Consider the following 16,824-nt stretch of genomic DNA (forward strand, 5'->3'; position numbering starts at 1 on the left):
CATTCCAGCAGATCGGGATGGACTTGCTGGGACCCTTTCCGACGTCAATAACCGGAAATAAGTGGATCATCGTGGCGACGGACTACCTCACCCGCTTCGCTGAAACAAAATCACTGCCGAAAGGTAGCGCAGCCGAAGTGGCGAAATTCTTTGTCGCAAACATCCTGCTCCGACATGGCGCCCCAGAAGTCCTCATCACCGACCGAGGAACGGCCTTTACAACGGAGCTCACCCAAACCATTCTGAAATACAGTCAGACAAGGCACAGGAGGACAACGGCTTACCACCCGCAGACGAATGGTCGTACGGAGCGGCTGAATAAGACCCTCGCCGACATGCTAGCGATGTACGTCGACGTCGAACACAAGACTTGGGATGCCGTCCTGCCGTATGTAACATTCGCTTACAACACGGCGGTGCAAGAAACAACACAGATCACGCCGTTTGAGCTGGTTTACGGCAGGAACCCGACGACGACGCTCGACGCCATGCTGCCCCACGTCACTGACGAGGAGAATGTTGACGTCGCTAGCTATCTCCAGCGCGCCGAAGAAGCCCGACAGCTCGCCCGCCTACGGATCAAGAACCAACAGAGGACCGACAGCCGACACTACAACCTCCGACGACGCTTTGTTGAGTACCAGCCCCGCGACCGTGTTTGGGTTTGGACAGCGATACGCCGACGAGGACTCAGTGAGAAACTACTCCGACGCTATTTCGGACCCTACAAGGTCATCCGACGTATTGGCGCTTTGGACTATGAGGTCGTGCCAGACGGCGTTTCGCATTCACAGCGACGTCACGCACGACCTGAAGTGGTCCACGTGGTGCGTCTTAAACCATTTTATGGACGCTAACGAACTCTCCTTATTTTGTTTTTTTTCTTTGCTATGAGTGCTTGCTATTACTTTCGATTGTTTGCAGCATCGGGTCGATGCTTTTTCAGAGGGGGGTATTGACACGTGTACTTGTCTTTATCGGGCGACAAGTTTTGTCGCCTAACAAATGTTATCGCACAGCGCGGGACGCGCCTGCATGTATCCGAAGTTTCTGGAAAGTTATCGATGCTTCTATCCGCTGTCTGTTGTCGCCGAGCGTTGTGTTATCTGATTTCATCGCTTGACACGAATGGTGTAGAACATTTAAAAAGGCATGCGGGTCCCAACGTTTAATCTGGAACATTCGATGATTGCTGTATAAAAGCCGACGCGCTTGACCCGCTGATCAGATTTTCGACGATCGCCGACTGTGTTCGCCGCTTTCGTTGTGCCATAATTGTAGCCTGTTTTGTGGGCACAGGTTCGCCCAATAAAAGCTAGTTTTGTATTCCACCGTGCTGCTTCTTTCTTCGCCGTCACTACCACGTGACAATATGTAGGTTTGCCTGGTACATTGCTTGATACGAAGATGAACACAATTTTCGGCATTACTTGATTAGCACTACCAACGCTGATGTGATACACCATGAACAAGTTTTGTATGACCCACGAGTACGTTCTCTATGTATGACTTACAAGAAAATGCACCCTGAAGAAGATTGTACCTCATTTTCATATTTACTACATGTATGCAAATGTAATTCTTGCAAGTTTAGTATATGTTCGATTACTTGTATTCGTCTTAATGCAGTGCTTTTTGATGTAATGGTTCGTTCAGAAATCCACAGTAAAGCGTAATTTTGGGGTGAAAAATGTCAGGCAAAGTATTGGCATGTACTTGTAAGTGAAAAAGAGAAGTATACTTTACGTAGGTATTTCTGTACACCCACTTGAGCTTTAATTAAGCCTGAAGTCCTCCGGCTTAAATAAAAGCATGTCATAAATGTCCCAAGCACTGTTTATTGGACCTTCTAACGGTATTTCGATGCATCCAGTCTGCCGAGAGAAGACCGCTGGAGTGGGTTGCTTGGGTGAGAGCGAGAAGGGCACCTGAAAAAGTAAAGCCAATAATTTATCTTGACTCATGCAACAGGTTAGCACATAGGCAAATTTGCCTATGTTCTCACAGATAAGAAAGGTTCAGCATTCCGGTCATAGAAGATAATGAATAAATCTTATTTAAAAATATGTGGTTTCATGCACTGCCTATGTTTCAAGGGAACATGGATTACTGTGGGAGAATAAGCTGTCATAATTAGCAGGCGATTGAAGCAAGTCTTATAGGAAAAAGGTGGACACATCGTTTGATTAACAATAATTACTAGTATTGAAGCAACAGAATACAAACATGAAATACCTTTAAAAACAACACCGACAGGTTGAGATAATAAATTATTCAGAAACTAAACCCTTCTGCCAGCAAAATACCGTAGTGTACTGGCTTTGACATTGCGCTGCTCAAGCAGAGGGCATGGGATTGAATCCCGGCCACAATGGCTGCATTTAGATGGCAGGCAAATGCCAAAACCCCTATGTAAGGTCTATTGGGTACACGTTAAAGGAGACTAGGGATCCCACCAACTTCAAGTTATAAAAACTGGGGTAAATTTCGAGATAAGCAAACTCACAAAAGTACAAGGCCCTGGCCATGCGAAGACCATATAAAGCCTTTTAACGCGATAGCGTTAAGGAGCTCGTGTCGCAGAAAAGCCGGTGTCGTCGGCGTCGGTGTCGGGTGTCGGCGTCGGCGGCGTTGACCGTGAGCGATAAATCACGGCAGGCGCTTCATAAATAAAAAGCAACTTCCAAGATTGGCCCGGTGGGAATCGAACCCAGGTCTCCGGAGTGTGAGACGGAGACGCTACCACTCAGCCACGAGTTCGATGCTTTGAAGCGGTGCAAACGCGCCTCTAGTGAATGCGGTGTTGCCTTCGAAACGAGCCGTGGAAAGTTCTACTGCGGTGTATATCGGTAATTATGAACATGCAACGTACAGAACTCACAATTACACGAGTTGCGAAGTGCGTTTCCGCTGCATTTCTTCTGCGCTTTCCGCACACGCAGAGCCATCTTGCGGCAAACACAGAAGACCCCCTCCTCTCAATGTACGGCGCTGCCCCGACAGGAGGCGCGCCGCGCGCGCATTGGGACCGCTGCCAGGCGCGTCGCGGGACTCCCTCTCCTCTGACGACGCTTCGCCATGCTCCCGGTTTAGATTACTATCTATCTCTCTGCCCGTGCCGATCACGACGTTTGGCTGGCGTAGATCGTTTCCCCTCCGAGACACCGAGTTCTTTGGTTCGTTCCGTTCGCTCAGGCGCACGTTTCGTTGCCGCGCCGAACGCTGCGTTGCTCGACGCTCACCGCGTGATAGGTGGGCGCTAAGTCCGATGCGGGGCGCATCGTAAGTGATTGCTGTGCCGTAGCGCATTGTCTTATACCCCTTGGCGGGTCGACGGGAACGCTGTCGCGTCCCACTCTTGAAGGCGAAGCTTAAGCGTCCTCCAATTTTTAAGGTAGGTGCCAGCAGCCGCTAAATTTCTTGCAATAGCGAAATATAGCAGAAGCGGTATTTTTCCGTAGATCACTTTTGCAAGGTATTTAACAATTTGACACCCGACATGTTGGGCATCTACGGGCAACAGTAATTCTGGCACAGATCATAGCAAACACTGTTGCAACTAGGTATACATAGACACATAGGTATAGGTACAGTCGCCGACTGATTTTCCAGACATGATTACTCGGTCTGCTTCACGGCACCGCCATTCTCCCCATGGACCATAATGTATAACAACTTCCAAAAATTCGGACGCGTTGCAACCTCTCGTCTGATTTTTCGGACAATCCTTGAGCCAACTTGATCGAGAGCACCATGCACCGACTCTGACCGTCGCATGGTTCTACTTGCTGAACGCCATTTTTGTTTTGAACGGAGCCTCCTTGCTGCCCCACGAAGTGGCACTACTGCAAATCCCTACTCATCATCATCGTTTCTGCCTGGTTTGTAGCTACAGCAGTTCCGGTCTCAGCTTAGTATGCGATGTCAAGACAATACAGCAGCTGATTTGTTTGTTTCTTGGTGCACGACGCTGCAAGTAGGCCAGGTTTTTTGTTTGTGCAACTGATGTCGGCGTGACGATGTTTGACAAAGCAAGATGGGCCAATTCATTTCACTAATATTTAGAATAGCTACCTGTAAGCACCACCTACCTTTCAACAACGTTTGCAAAGCAAAAAACCTCATCCTGAAAATCTGCACATGAAGAAATCGGTAGCATCATCAGCGTGGGGCCTCAAGATAATTCGGCAAGCCAAGAAATTACTGACAGCACGAGTGCAATCATGCCAACAGGAAATCAGTGGCTGAATAATCCACCTTCTACCACTTGGTAGACAGTGCATTTTCGCAAGGCCCTAACTATGGCAGATCATTGTTCAGGAGTTCCCAAATGCACAACTCTATGCCATTTTTATGCTGACTCTAGGGAAGCACCTCTGCACAGTTGCAAGAAAGAAAGCTAGATGCCCCAAGAGAAATGAGCCCACTCAAGCCATGGAAGTTATGTTTACCTTGTCTTCCTACAACTACTCTAAACCTAGGACTGCTGTTTTGCACAAGGGAACAAACGTCAACATTGGTGCCTCGCCCAACACAAGTGGTCTGCGCCGTAGAAGGTGTCATCAGTCAGCCCATAGATGAGGCCCACACCAGTGCTGTCAGTGTGCTGTACAAATTGCAGCAACATTGCCTACAAGCTTGTCTGCCTTAGTGTGATCGCAATAATGAACGAAAACCAACGAATCAAGTTTGTTTCGTGCTGAGAACAGTTGCCTCATGCTGGATTTTCCTACAATTCTTTCTAAGCACAGATAATGCTTGGTTTGTTGTGTAGGCATGTAAATAATGAAAAGGCCTGCATCACTATCTCTGAAAAAAAAATCATGCAAGAAAGCACTTACAGTACACAGGTGCAGTGTCTATCACATACCATTTCGTGCAGTAGAGGCTGCATCGGATAAACCGGCCAATGTATAAACGACTGGCAGCGTGACCAAGCAAACTTGATGCGTGGGTCAGTTAGCAGTGGTAGTGCACTACTCTCGGTGCACATGCACCTATGTTTGAAAGCTGCTTGATCGTGACAAAATATAAAGACAAAAGCGCTGGAGAGATATCTGAGGCTTTTCTTATATGTATGATGAGGAACCTAGCACTAGCTCCCCATGCAGAGAATTACTAGACAGTGAGACTGCTTCTTATCATTGTAAAACAAGTGTCACACTCACCATGTGATGCGTCCTTTTCATTTCTGTGCAAACAATATGTATTCAGATCTATTCTCCCCCCTTTCACCTTTTGCACAATATTACTGTGCGAGCTATAATACTGAACTGTTAGTAGCACTCTGTCCTGTTGCCTCCTTTCTTTCCTTGTGAATTGTGTGCTAAATACGGCTTTTTTTAGTGAAAGAGCGCTAGTTTAACGCATAAACTAGCGCCATGGCATTTTGCAATAAAGGACTGTTATAATTCTCTAAAAATATGTCCATGCAGAACAGTGTCAAAAGAACACCTTAAAGAAAGAACATAAGTGTATCATAAAGACCAATCCTTGTCTTTTTTCCTTAACATAATTTTCAATACCGATATTAAAGTAGAAGCTCACCATATTATATCACCTTGTGAATGAAGCAAGGCACAATGGCGCCCAACTGTCGCGGGACCAACTTGGATGTGGAGATCAGCGCAGATCAGCAACATAGCATGGTCTGCTTACACTCCTTCTCCAGGTCCAGCCATACCTATAGCAGCTATAAAACAAGTGAGCTTAGAATCAAGCGAAACAATATAAAAAGTGACGCTGAACAAAGCAACTTTCGTTAGGCATAAATAGGATCGAAATGCTGACATTATGCACATAAGTAACTTCATTTTGAGCAACAAAGCATCCAATTTAAGAAAGATATGTATGAGCTATCTATGTGAGAAAGATTAATCGAACACCCTCTATTTGCTATACCCCTCCCTTTATGCATGGATGTCTCCCAGACTGAGTGAGCTGGGCTGATCCCAGGTATAGTGTAATTAAAGGGTGTCACTTGGTGGGCCAATCCCGATACCATTGCATGACTTGTACAATAATTTTAATGTGTATTGTAATGCTGGCCATCCTGCAGGCACTGCAACATTATAGCACCCATAAGGCTAATGGTATTACCTGATAAGGTTAACTAATAAGTGTCCCCAGAAGCATAACTCGGCATGTATACTCGGAGGCCATTATTATAAGAGAAGCAATAGCAGAGGTGAAGCTTTATCCTGTGCCATATGCAAAATGGCCGAGCACACCCAGCTTTTGGTTACATTCTCACTTGTGACCAATGCAACAGGCTGACTAACATGCGTAACCAGCAGTTTGTAGGACCACATTTTCATAACCTGCCCTTTTTTTTATATCTGAAGAGATCAGCCTCAAGCTCCATGCTGCGCTGAACTCAAGAAGCATTATAAACTGCCAACATTTAAATGCTATGCTGCATGGTTTGTTGCATGCTTTAGGAATTTACTTATTTATTATACACATAGCTCATAGGCTCCAGTTGGAGTATTGCATGAGGTGGCAAGAAAACATTCTCAACTAACAAGGAGAACATTCAACAAAACAAGTCAGACCAAAGAAAAAAAATAACACACTCTCATAATGAGACTATGTATCTGGCAGCTAGCTTATAAAAAAGACAATTAGGAATGTTTTACTACTGGTAGCGCTTTAGGGTATGGAATGTAGAATTCCAAGCATCATACACTTTTAAGCCACCTTTCGTGGCTTTTTTTTTTGAAGTCCTATTCTCAGTACTATTATAGAAATGAATACCCCCCTCCAAAATAAAACAAAGATGTAATGCACAGTAATGTAACACAATAATGTAATGCACAAGAGTGAATACTTAGAAAAATGTAATTAAGAACATGGAGTCTATGTGGGCACAGATGTTAGAAGTATACATGAAAGCACAATAATAAAGGTGGGCAGAGCATTTATGCTTTTGTCGGGCAACCTACAGCAAGACATACAGGTAAAAGGACATGCATGCCTCACAATTAACACAGTCCCTAAAAATATATGTCACAATACAGTGAGTAGGTATATCATGCTTAACTACAATAGCCCCTAATTATATTTACCTCAGAGGGGGCTACCTATGTAACTTGATCACTTGATTCTAAATATACGATTCAAGTAGACAGAAAATGGACGTTATGAATATGGCATCTACAGCAAAAGTGTTGTACCTTATCGTTGTATATTATGTCGTACCTGCCAACCTGTGAACATAATATTTTGTAAAAATGCTGCAGACACTAAATTCTTTGTTGGGGACATAGCACACATTATTTTAAAGCTTGCTCTCAGCACCCGCATTGTTGCATACACACACACATTATTAATAAAGGGAAAATCGCACATCCACCCACTCGCAGCAATTGCTACAAAAGAAACCCGTACGGATTCCTCGAAAGGAAAGCCTCACAGTTGAAAAAAAGAAACCATCCAGGTTCTTTCCGGGACAGCCGCTTTACAATCTAAGATAACCAGGCGGCTAGCAGATGGCCGGGCGAATTCGAATTTGTCGACAACATGAAGCAAAGGCAAGGGTCTGACGTAATAGTTCTGCGGAAACGCGCAAGGTGTAGAGAGGTAATTAATAAAGGGGAAAAAATATTACGTCAAACCCTTGCCTTTGCTTCGTGTTGTCAACAAATTCGACTTCGCCCTGCCATGTGCTAGCCACCTGGTTATCTCAGATGGCAGAGTGGCTGCCTCGGAAAGGTGGTAGTCCCGGGTTCGAGTCCCGGACAAGGACGATTTTTTCTTCAACTGTGCGGCTTTCCTTTGTAGCAAATGCTACGAGCAGGCGGATGTCTGATTTTCCCTTCAATAATTACTTCTCTCCACCTCGTGTGTTTGCGCAGAACTATTACGTCACACACACATTATCAACCATTATTTACCTTGTAGTTCAGCACAAAAAGCAGCAGCGAACTTGAAACCAGTAACTGACAACTTTGTTTTTTTTAGATTACAGAGCTTTTTCAGCGTGTTTGCTGCTGCCGCTTTACGCTGCTTCATGAATTTATCTGACCAAACTTCCCTAAAACAAGTGCCCCTCTGATGTTCTCGTTAGAGATATTGCATCGCTAATAATAAACCAGTACAAGTACCATTACAATTAATTTTTTACATACATTTTAACAATGTCATGCCCTTAATCTCTCAACAGCTTTAAAACATCTTAACCAACACAACTTCATTGTCTTTCTAAAGTGACATTCATAAAATTGTAAAATGAGCCCACATTTGTAAACCCACGAAAAATTCAGGAGAGTTTCCAAACATGGATGATACCAACAAAATCTGCAGCTCGTGTAAGTGGCAGCAACTGCTTTGCACACACCTTGTCACAGCATGCACATCAGGCACTTTGCCGTGCTGTTGAGGCTGCAGAAGTGCCGCAGGTGCATATGTGGAGGTGCCTCTGGTTCACAAAATCTTGTCATCCCTAAACAATAATAAATGCTTAATTTATTGTAATCCCTGCTGAAACTGCAAACTTGTGATATAAAAAGATCACGTCATATTTTGAAAAAAAGTCTCATACAACCAGTTACATGAAGCTGCAACTGGTTGTGCAAATATCTGACCGTAACATCACAGGCGGTTAAATAACACGTAAATCGAACTGTAGCAAACATGAATCTAATATGAAAATGTTCACACAAACGTACACCCGTATAACGTGAAATGTGAATTGTACTATCAAAAAATTCCTTAGGACATGAAAAGCGTTCCAAAACCTAATTTGTTTATGCGGCGCAACAAAGCACTGCTCCCAAAAGACGATGTGCTCAAAATTACAACAGACCACCTCTTTTTCTGGAGAGACAATACAGAAAAGAGAAAGATTTTTCGATTAAAAAGAAACATTGCTTTTGTAATTTCGGCTTCTCTGCAAGATTGGAACCCTTTACAAGTACACAAAAACACATAGGACACTAATACACGTCATCTGACGACACTATATAAACAGAAGAATTTCCATACAATATGAAAATCTGGCCATGCGTCGACGAAGAAATCGGGTGCTATCTCGCGCAGCTGTTAGCTGTGAAGACGACACATCGACGTACTACTTCTAGAAATGCCTATACCATTTCTCAATAAAAAATTATGTACACAAACAGTAACTTTCTTTGCTTGAATTTTTGTGCCCATTTAGATCAAAGAACCACCCGCGCTAGCGTGCTTCATAGGTGAAAGTAAATAAACCACAAATAGAGCTGTTGGTAACATGAATACGTTTTAGGGCAATTTCCATGGAACTTTTTGCTAAATGTGCACTGCGACATGAAGAACAACCATTTGAAAAGCACATTTATAATTCTTGCTGCTTTACTCATTCGGATTCGGTTGTTGTACGGATCTTGCGATACGTACAAGAACGCACACTTCACGAACCATAGACAGGAAGAATGCGCGTAAGCGCCGGACTTACCTTTCTAGGCGTACTCGGAAAACGCTGCTTTTAGCGTCACAGGTGCCGCGGCATCGACTGCACCAACGGTCCTTCCGGCGCACACACTGTTGAATTGCGGATCAACTACAGGACGTAAGAGCACAATTTTCACCAAATTCTTCCGTACAGTGTGATACGATGCGAGAGTGCCAGAGGAGGAGATCCTTTTCGTGAGCCCGGAACAAAGAAAGTGGCGAAGGGTCATACCTTCGACATCGGCGTACCACACGAAGGATACTGCGGGCTACATTACGCGGTCCCAGGGGTTTTGTGATTCTCAATGAATACAAAATGCACCACAATTACTCTCGGCACAGCGTACACACGATTAAACAACTGCATCGGACGGCGTCAATGCCGCGCACTCATATGTAGCTAAGGCTGAAGACGGCAAAATAATACCACCTGTGACTTTACCGGCACTACCTGTGCTGCCATCTGTAGGCCGCCACCGAAAGCGACCGTGCTTTCGGTGATCTCATGGATGGTGACGGCGTTGTATTTCGATGTTATGCGAGTCGTACAGCGTCTTGCACGACGAGTTTCAGCAACGTTGCTTTTAATAAAGAGGACGGCAATGTGCGTATACGCCGTATAGACGTCTCACCCACTTGAATAACACAACAGGAAATTTTCAGTCTGTCGTATTTTGGGACTTTGTGACTGTCGTTCTGTTCTCTGTAGTGTGACGTCTTGTAGTCGAAAATTCTGTAGCTCCTGATCAATATTTGATTAAAAATTGGCAGAGACCTCTTTAAGGATAAGGAAAATTATTAATAAAAAAAATAAAAGTAGAAAAAAAACGCTCCCGCACAGGATTTGAACTGCAGACCTCACGATTCCGAGGGAAGTATCGCACCACCGCACCACGCCCAACACGCCTTCATTTCAGCTATGTCAACAATGTAAATCGCTCTCTGGGTTGCTGTTTACATTTACATTTTAAAAGCCAAGATGCGCTTTCACTTCACCGCGTCAACTGCCGCATCTCTATATGCGCAAAAGTGTTGTTACCATGGACAGGTACATCGTGGAGTGCTAGAACATCGATTTTGCTGTAACGATATCCATATTCAATGACAAATTCAGAAATAGACAACGGTGAGCGGGGACACTGAAGGTTGTTACTGCTAATTTCGACAGTTGTCTCTTGCTCTTTACACTTTTGAGCTCGCATATAATTCGTGTGTTCAATGCAAAATAGCTACATAAACACTCGTGGGTGAGTCTTGATCCGGACAGTATACTGGCTTCTCACGGCAGCGCTGTACCAGATTAATGAGACCCGAGCGAGAAAGCTTTTCACGCAACTTTGTGGAACAATCCAAAACTTCTTTACCCCTTCGCATAAGCTTGTGCAATATTTCTGGGAAATTAACTAATGTGTCGGTGTAACCGCACATGTAAGCCCACAGGACTGTGTGCCCCATCTTACCAAATAAAACAAAGTGGATACGCAGCCATTCCCGCAGATGGTATGATTTTGATCAGCGGCCGATTTTGAGGAGGCCAGTAGGGCGTTGCTGGTGCCGCGTCGTCACGGCACAATTATAACAATTGGCCACGTCGACTTTAATACCGGTGTCGGTGCTATCAGTATTGCCGGCTTCAGAGAAGCACGATTGAGTACCGCGCAAGAGAAAAGTACTGTGTACGCCACCGATGCGAAGCTGACATTTTAAAGGGCCGCGACGGAAAGTGCTTCTGTTGCGACTTCAGAACTCCTGGCCGCCGCGACCGAATGTTTCTGTTGCGACGTCAGAATTGCTGTCGTAACGTCAGAAATGTCTGTCGCAACTACAGAAACGTTAGGAACTTCTGTCGTACAACAGAAATTTCTGTATTTGCAGCAGGAATTCCTGTTGTCTTTTTCAACTGGGCAGGACCGGGAATCGGTTTGAAATTCGCAGCTAGCATATCGCAGTTTGGTCTGTGAATGTTCCGAGGTTGTCACGCAATTTCTGTAGAGCTTGATAATGGCCCCAATTTAGCACTAGGGGCTAAATTGTCAGGATGTCGAACAATAAAAAAGTTCCTCCCCAGTTCTATTCAAGCTATAAACTGGTATGCATGATGCCATCCAGTATGGTTGCCACAAAGCTCCAGACTAAACCAGCTTTTGTGACAAACAGGTGACCCTATATGGTGCCACTGCGTCCAGTATAAGCCAGTTTAGTTGCAAACAGGGCCCCTGTTAAGACCCATTTCTGCGTGAACTGGTCGTGCCTATACCTGCTTGCATGCCAAACGGGACCCCGCTCAGACCTGTTCGTGTGTGAACTGGTCCTGTTTATACCTATTTGCATGCCAAACGGGACCCCGTTCAGACCTGTTCGTGTGTAAACTGGTCCAGTTTATACCTGTTTGCATGCCAAACGGGACCCCGTTCAAACCTGTTCATGTGTAAACTGGTCCTGTTTATACCTGTTTGTTGCTAAACAGGTCCCTGTTAGAACCAGTTTAAACCTGTATAACCCAGTTTGAATTTAAATAGGATTTTCCAATAGGGTAAATGACGACAATTATCCCTTCAGGCTGCAAAGGGGCCCTGTAGTTCATTCACATCAGGGTTCTGAAAACCAAGCAACAGTACACATATATCCTCAAAGGATTTCCTTATCACCTCGCGATTGCAGTTTTGAATCTGCGTGAAGCGTTCTCATTCAATGTCATTGTCGTTTCATTCCCTGGGTGTATCAGTGGTGAAGGTATAGAACCACTTCGGACCAAGACAAATACAATCGTCCTCATGAATACAACCTCATATGCCGGCTTGTGTGCTCTGTTTGGCGCCTCGTTTTGAATTACTCACGCATTGACGCATTACTCACGCATTACAGGGGAAATAGGAGCAATGCTTTCCCTTCTTTGCATGTAGAGGGCTTTGGTTAAACATGTAGCTGCTGCAGCTAGTTTTGCTCAAGCGAAAACAACTCGCTTGCCAAGAGGTCTTGCGCGTGTTCGAATATTCACATACCGGCGGTCGCAGCTACCGACTCTTCCACTTAAGCATTTCATGCAGTACTATCGCTGGTTGAGACACCTTGCCCGGAGCACGTTTGCATTTGCATCGCGGACAGTGAACGCCGCTCAGCGGATATACTCGGACGGTGAGCGTGAGACGGGCCTCTGAGTTCGCAAAAACTTGCATGTGTATTTGTTGGGACGACTCTTCACACCCTGACCGGATTGTCTGAAGCACCTTAGTGAGCCTGCTGTGTTCTCGCAGCACCGGACACAGTATTATCCGTATGGCAAGGTGGGAATCACAGTTCATGTGTAGTAGCTTTCTAGTGCAGTCCCACCGACATTGAAAATAAGATTTATCTTCAATATTTAAGAAGGCTGAGCGGCAGTTTTAGATGAATTCACAATTTTGCTAATGTAATGATAACATAGTAATGACTCCAAACTTTGTTATTTATTTATTTGCACATACTGCAGCCCAAATGGGCTATCGCAGGAGTGGGTTTGTACATTCTATATTACAAAACATTCTCGTGCACAAATTAGCATTGATAACGTTGGAATCAGGATAACATCAAAATAAAAGACATAGCGAGTAATAATAAACGCAGCATGAATCAAATTATACAAAATTCCTCTAAAGGCAGTGACCTCATTTCGCATGGTATTAAGTTCCATTTTTCAATTGTACGAGAAAAGAAGCTATGCCTAAATATGTAAGTACGCGGCGGCAATAGTGTAAGGTCAAGTTTGTGGCTATTTCTTGCAGGTTTCAATTTATCAGGAGACAGATAGTTGTTCGTTATTGATTAGCGTGGGGCGTTAACGAGATTATGCAATACTTTATGCCATTCACGATCACGCCGCTGGGACATAGGTTGTAGACCTAGTGCAACAAGGTGTGATGAGGGTGAGAAGTGCCACTCGTCACGGTGGTATATGAAACGAATTGCTTTATTTTGAACTGATTTGAGGGTGTTAATGTCAGATATTTTATAAGGGTTCCAGATGGGGCAACCATATTCTAGAATGGGTCGGATGAGCGATCTATATGATGTAGATTTTGTTTCACGTGGAGCTCTTCGCAATGTACGATTTAAATAGCTAGTTTTCCTTTTTCTTTGTTGAATGTTGAAATGTTGAAGACTGTTCCACTCAGATAGTTCTCAATTGTGTTCGCGCATCATCAATAGTCTGCGGCAAACTGTTGACTGGCGAGAAATTATACTACGAAGTTTGAGAACACTTGACCGTAGCTGAAAGGTTGTTCATGCGTGCAGAAAGCATCGCCACTACAGGAAAGCTAGCGCCTCCATATTGAGAACTTGCTGACGATGTTCATCCACGGATTGTAAAAGTCTAGCAACGTCTTCGAGAGAAGTACTTGTGGCGAGCACACAGCAAACAAGTTCAATGCATTAGCCTTCTTTGTGGAGCCGTTTGTCCAACATCAAAACTTGAGAAACTCCAATGTAGCCGATTCAGTTTATTGGCACACGAAAGACGAAATACGGGATTGACATACCTGCACCATTTGAGCACCCATGAAAACACGAGCAAGTGCTGCAACTTTGGAACGAAAGGGTCTAAAAGGTGTGAGAACTGGCTTACATCTTCGCTGTCTTAGATGTTTTCTATTGACATATTAGCATACATCTATAAAAGTTCATTTCTAACCTAGAGAAGCTATTTACACAGCTGTCTCTTCGCAGGTCCTAAACTGTATCTATGATCACAATGTTTCTACCTGCGTCCGGTCGGCGACTAGAACACTTCCCACACCTGCCGTGGCCTCAGACAAGGATCCCGACATTGAGGTTGGTGTTAATCTTTCGCGATACTCGCGCTCATGGGAGAGTTATTGTGATTTTCGTCGTACTATGGGCTGTGCAACGGGAAGCTATTCCAAGATTTTCTATTCCAATTCTGCGATCAGCCCTGCGCGATTGTTACAAAAACTTTTTTGAACCACCCACACTTCGCCTGTGTGTCACGCGAAATCCCAAAGACCGCGATAGCTCGCAATCTGATATGACGCATACAGACTGATTAGGCGTAATTGAACCCAAGAAAAGGAAGGAGTTATTTTCGATTAGATACCTTTTCGGCATTAGCCCTCGGCTACTGGTTAAAAGCTTTCCGGCTGCGCCCACTTACCTGCCTGTCATGCGGCATCACAAGACCACAAGAGCTCACCGCGTCAAAGTGACCTGCATGCGTTAAAGACGCATTATTATATGAATTTTTTCTGAAAAGCCACAGGCTACCCCGTTCTAAAAGGAATCACGCACATTTACAAAATTACACTTAGAAAAATTTTATAGCACAGTTTCAACAAACTGAGCAATATAGTTCTTACGCAATTCCTCTGAATTTATGCTGCTACATTATACCCTAGAAGTGGCTTCCTTTGTCTTCCACAATCTTATGTTCCACAAAAAGTATGTTATTGCCCGCCTTGGCCGAAAACCGTAGAGACACATAAATTGAATTTGAATATAACTAAAGCTACTTGTACAAATACTGCGAATGGGCCGGCTGGAGGATGCGTTCACCACGAAATTACGCAATAAAATACAACACGTAAATATCATAACTACAGTACATATGTGCCTTCAAGCGCTTGATTTCGCTATTATACTCATGCTATAAATAGTTCATTTTGCCGTTTTACTACGAAAGAACTTTCGTGATCTCTTTCGCCAGTTTCCCTGCACGAACAGGCGTGTTGGTAGCTTAACTGGAATTAACATTTCTGCAAACAGGTGCCGCCGCGTTAGAACTTTCGAGTCTAAAGGTCAGTACGCCGGGGTCTTTAGTTGAACTGCGTCTCGTTATTCCGCTACTAAATAATCCTTGGCCCTCTCTTCCGCGCTCTTGAAATGTACGGCCCCAGTCATTGCGGTCTAGTGTCGGAGGGGTGCGCTTCTGAGAAGTTTGGCGCCACCTTCTGACGTCGAGCTGCGACGACATAATTGATTTTTAGCATGCGCTCAAAGGTGAGCAGTTCTTCGACCCTCGCGGTCATAGACAGACCCCTAGCGCATCTGCTTCTTTTTGATGATTCCTAGAGGCGACAGGAACCGCACTTGCTCGGTTTTTGGTGCCCGATGGGTGGCTGCGTTGCCATGCTAAAAACAGCCGTATGTAACAATGATTCCACGTGAACAAAAGCGGGAAACCCCTGGTGACTTCTCTTACCGACTGTGGCCCACGGTGAAGTTAATTTGCGGAGTAGGAGCTGGGTTGACGGATAGCGAGGACGGGAGGCGATTGTGAACGCGCAAATGTGTCCTGCTGTCGGCGGTCGGGCATCAAGGAACGAGCAGATGCCAGGCGTTGTGTCAACGAAGCAAGCTGGTCCAAGCGTAAAGACTGTGCACGTTCCCTTTGTGTTTGCTTGTTGTATGTGGGTGCCACGTGGTGAACACTGGACCACGATTTCGCCCAAGGATGATCGAAGATCTGACTGTTTGTGCTAAGTGCGGTAGGGGTCTAGTTGCTGTTGATAATTTTATCCTGATGGGGTTCGAGCACATTCCAAAATGCGCCGTATGACAAGAGCTCTCAACATTGTTCTAGATGCATTGTACGAAAAATTGCCTCGTTACCCATGTTGCCATTGACTATCTGGGATCGGCTAAAGGCAGTATCCCGTGGAAGCAACATACAGATCAAACTGGATACTTTTTGCTGCCTTGCACGCATCCAGGTTTTCTACGTCATTGGATAGAATTATCAGAAAGGGAAGCTGTGGAAACACATGCATGATATCGAGTTATGAGCACTGTCTGCGTGAAAGTGCATCCCGAGAATCAAGTATGCCATTCGAACTTCCTTTGGTAGGGGGCACAGCATGCATTAGAAGCGCACCCGCCCCCCACCCTACACTGTCGGGACGTGGCCTGTACTGTTCTTCAGATAGCGTTAACGTAGATGTGGTAAGTCGCATTTAAATTTCCTGATACAGGCGAATTAACTTGTGACTACTTTCACCACCCCTATGGCAGCCAGCGGCGGCAACTTTGCAGTAAGCTAGTCAAGTTCTGTAATCAAGTTTTGTTTGAGTAATCTCTTTTCATTCGCTTGCAGCCACTCGTGAAGTTCGACCTGCTCACGTTGATAACGTGAAGAGGCGTGTGTTATTTGCACGGGAAAGTGCAATGCAGCAGAAAGATTCACCAAATATATTTTGATTTTGTACAGTTGGGGGCTTATTATGCAAGCGAGGGCGGAACAGATATGTCCTGCTGAGGGAAAGGTTGAGAAGCATCAAGGAGAAGAATGGAAACAAGTTGAGCGTGCACACAGAAAATGACAGTGGTACCTTGCAGTAGAATAATCTCTGCGGTTGTATTCACAACGGTGACGAACGCACAACGCTCTCTTCAACGCACCAG

General features: G+C 44.8%; 1 protein-coding gene and 1 long non-coding RNA gene across 2 annotated transcripts in view; one reads left to right on the forward strand and one right to left on the reverse strand.

Moving 5' to 3' along the window:
* The window catches only part of LOC135899106 (glutathione hydrolase 1 proenzyme-like), a 146,329-nt gene that overhangs the window by 114,526 nt on the left and 14,979 nt on the right, over positions 1-16,824 (forward strand). The window contains exon 12 of the mRNA XM_065428382.1: positions 14,137-14,241. Within this exon, the coding sequence (XP_065284454.1) occupies positions 14,137-14,241 (105 nt within the window). The remainder of the gene's footprint in view (positions 1-14,136; positions 14,242-16,824) is intronic.
* On the reverse strand, positions 1,819-9,834 carry LOC135899043 (uncharacterized). The gene is made up of 4 exons (XR_010563506.1): positions 9,437-9,834; positions 8,339-8,443; positions 5,548-5,692; positions 1,819-1,928 (listed from the first exon to the last, which is right to left on the reverse strand). It is a non-coding gene; the product is annotated as an uncharacterized lncRNA (long non-coding RNA).

Source organism: Dermacentor albipictus, chromosome 7 (assembly GCF_038994185.2).
Source record: "Dermacentor albipictus isolate Rhodes 1998 colony chromosome 7, USDA_Dalb.pri_finalv2, whole genome shotgun sequence".
Lineage (NCBI taxonomy): Eukaryota > Metazoa > Arthropoda > Arachnida > Ixodida > Ixodidae > Dermacentor > Dermacentor albipictus.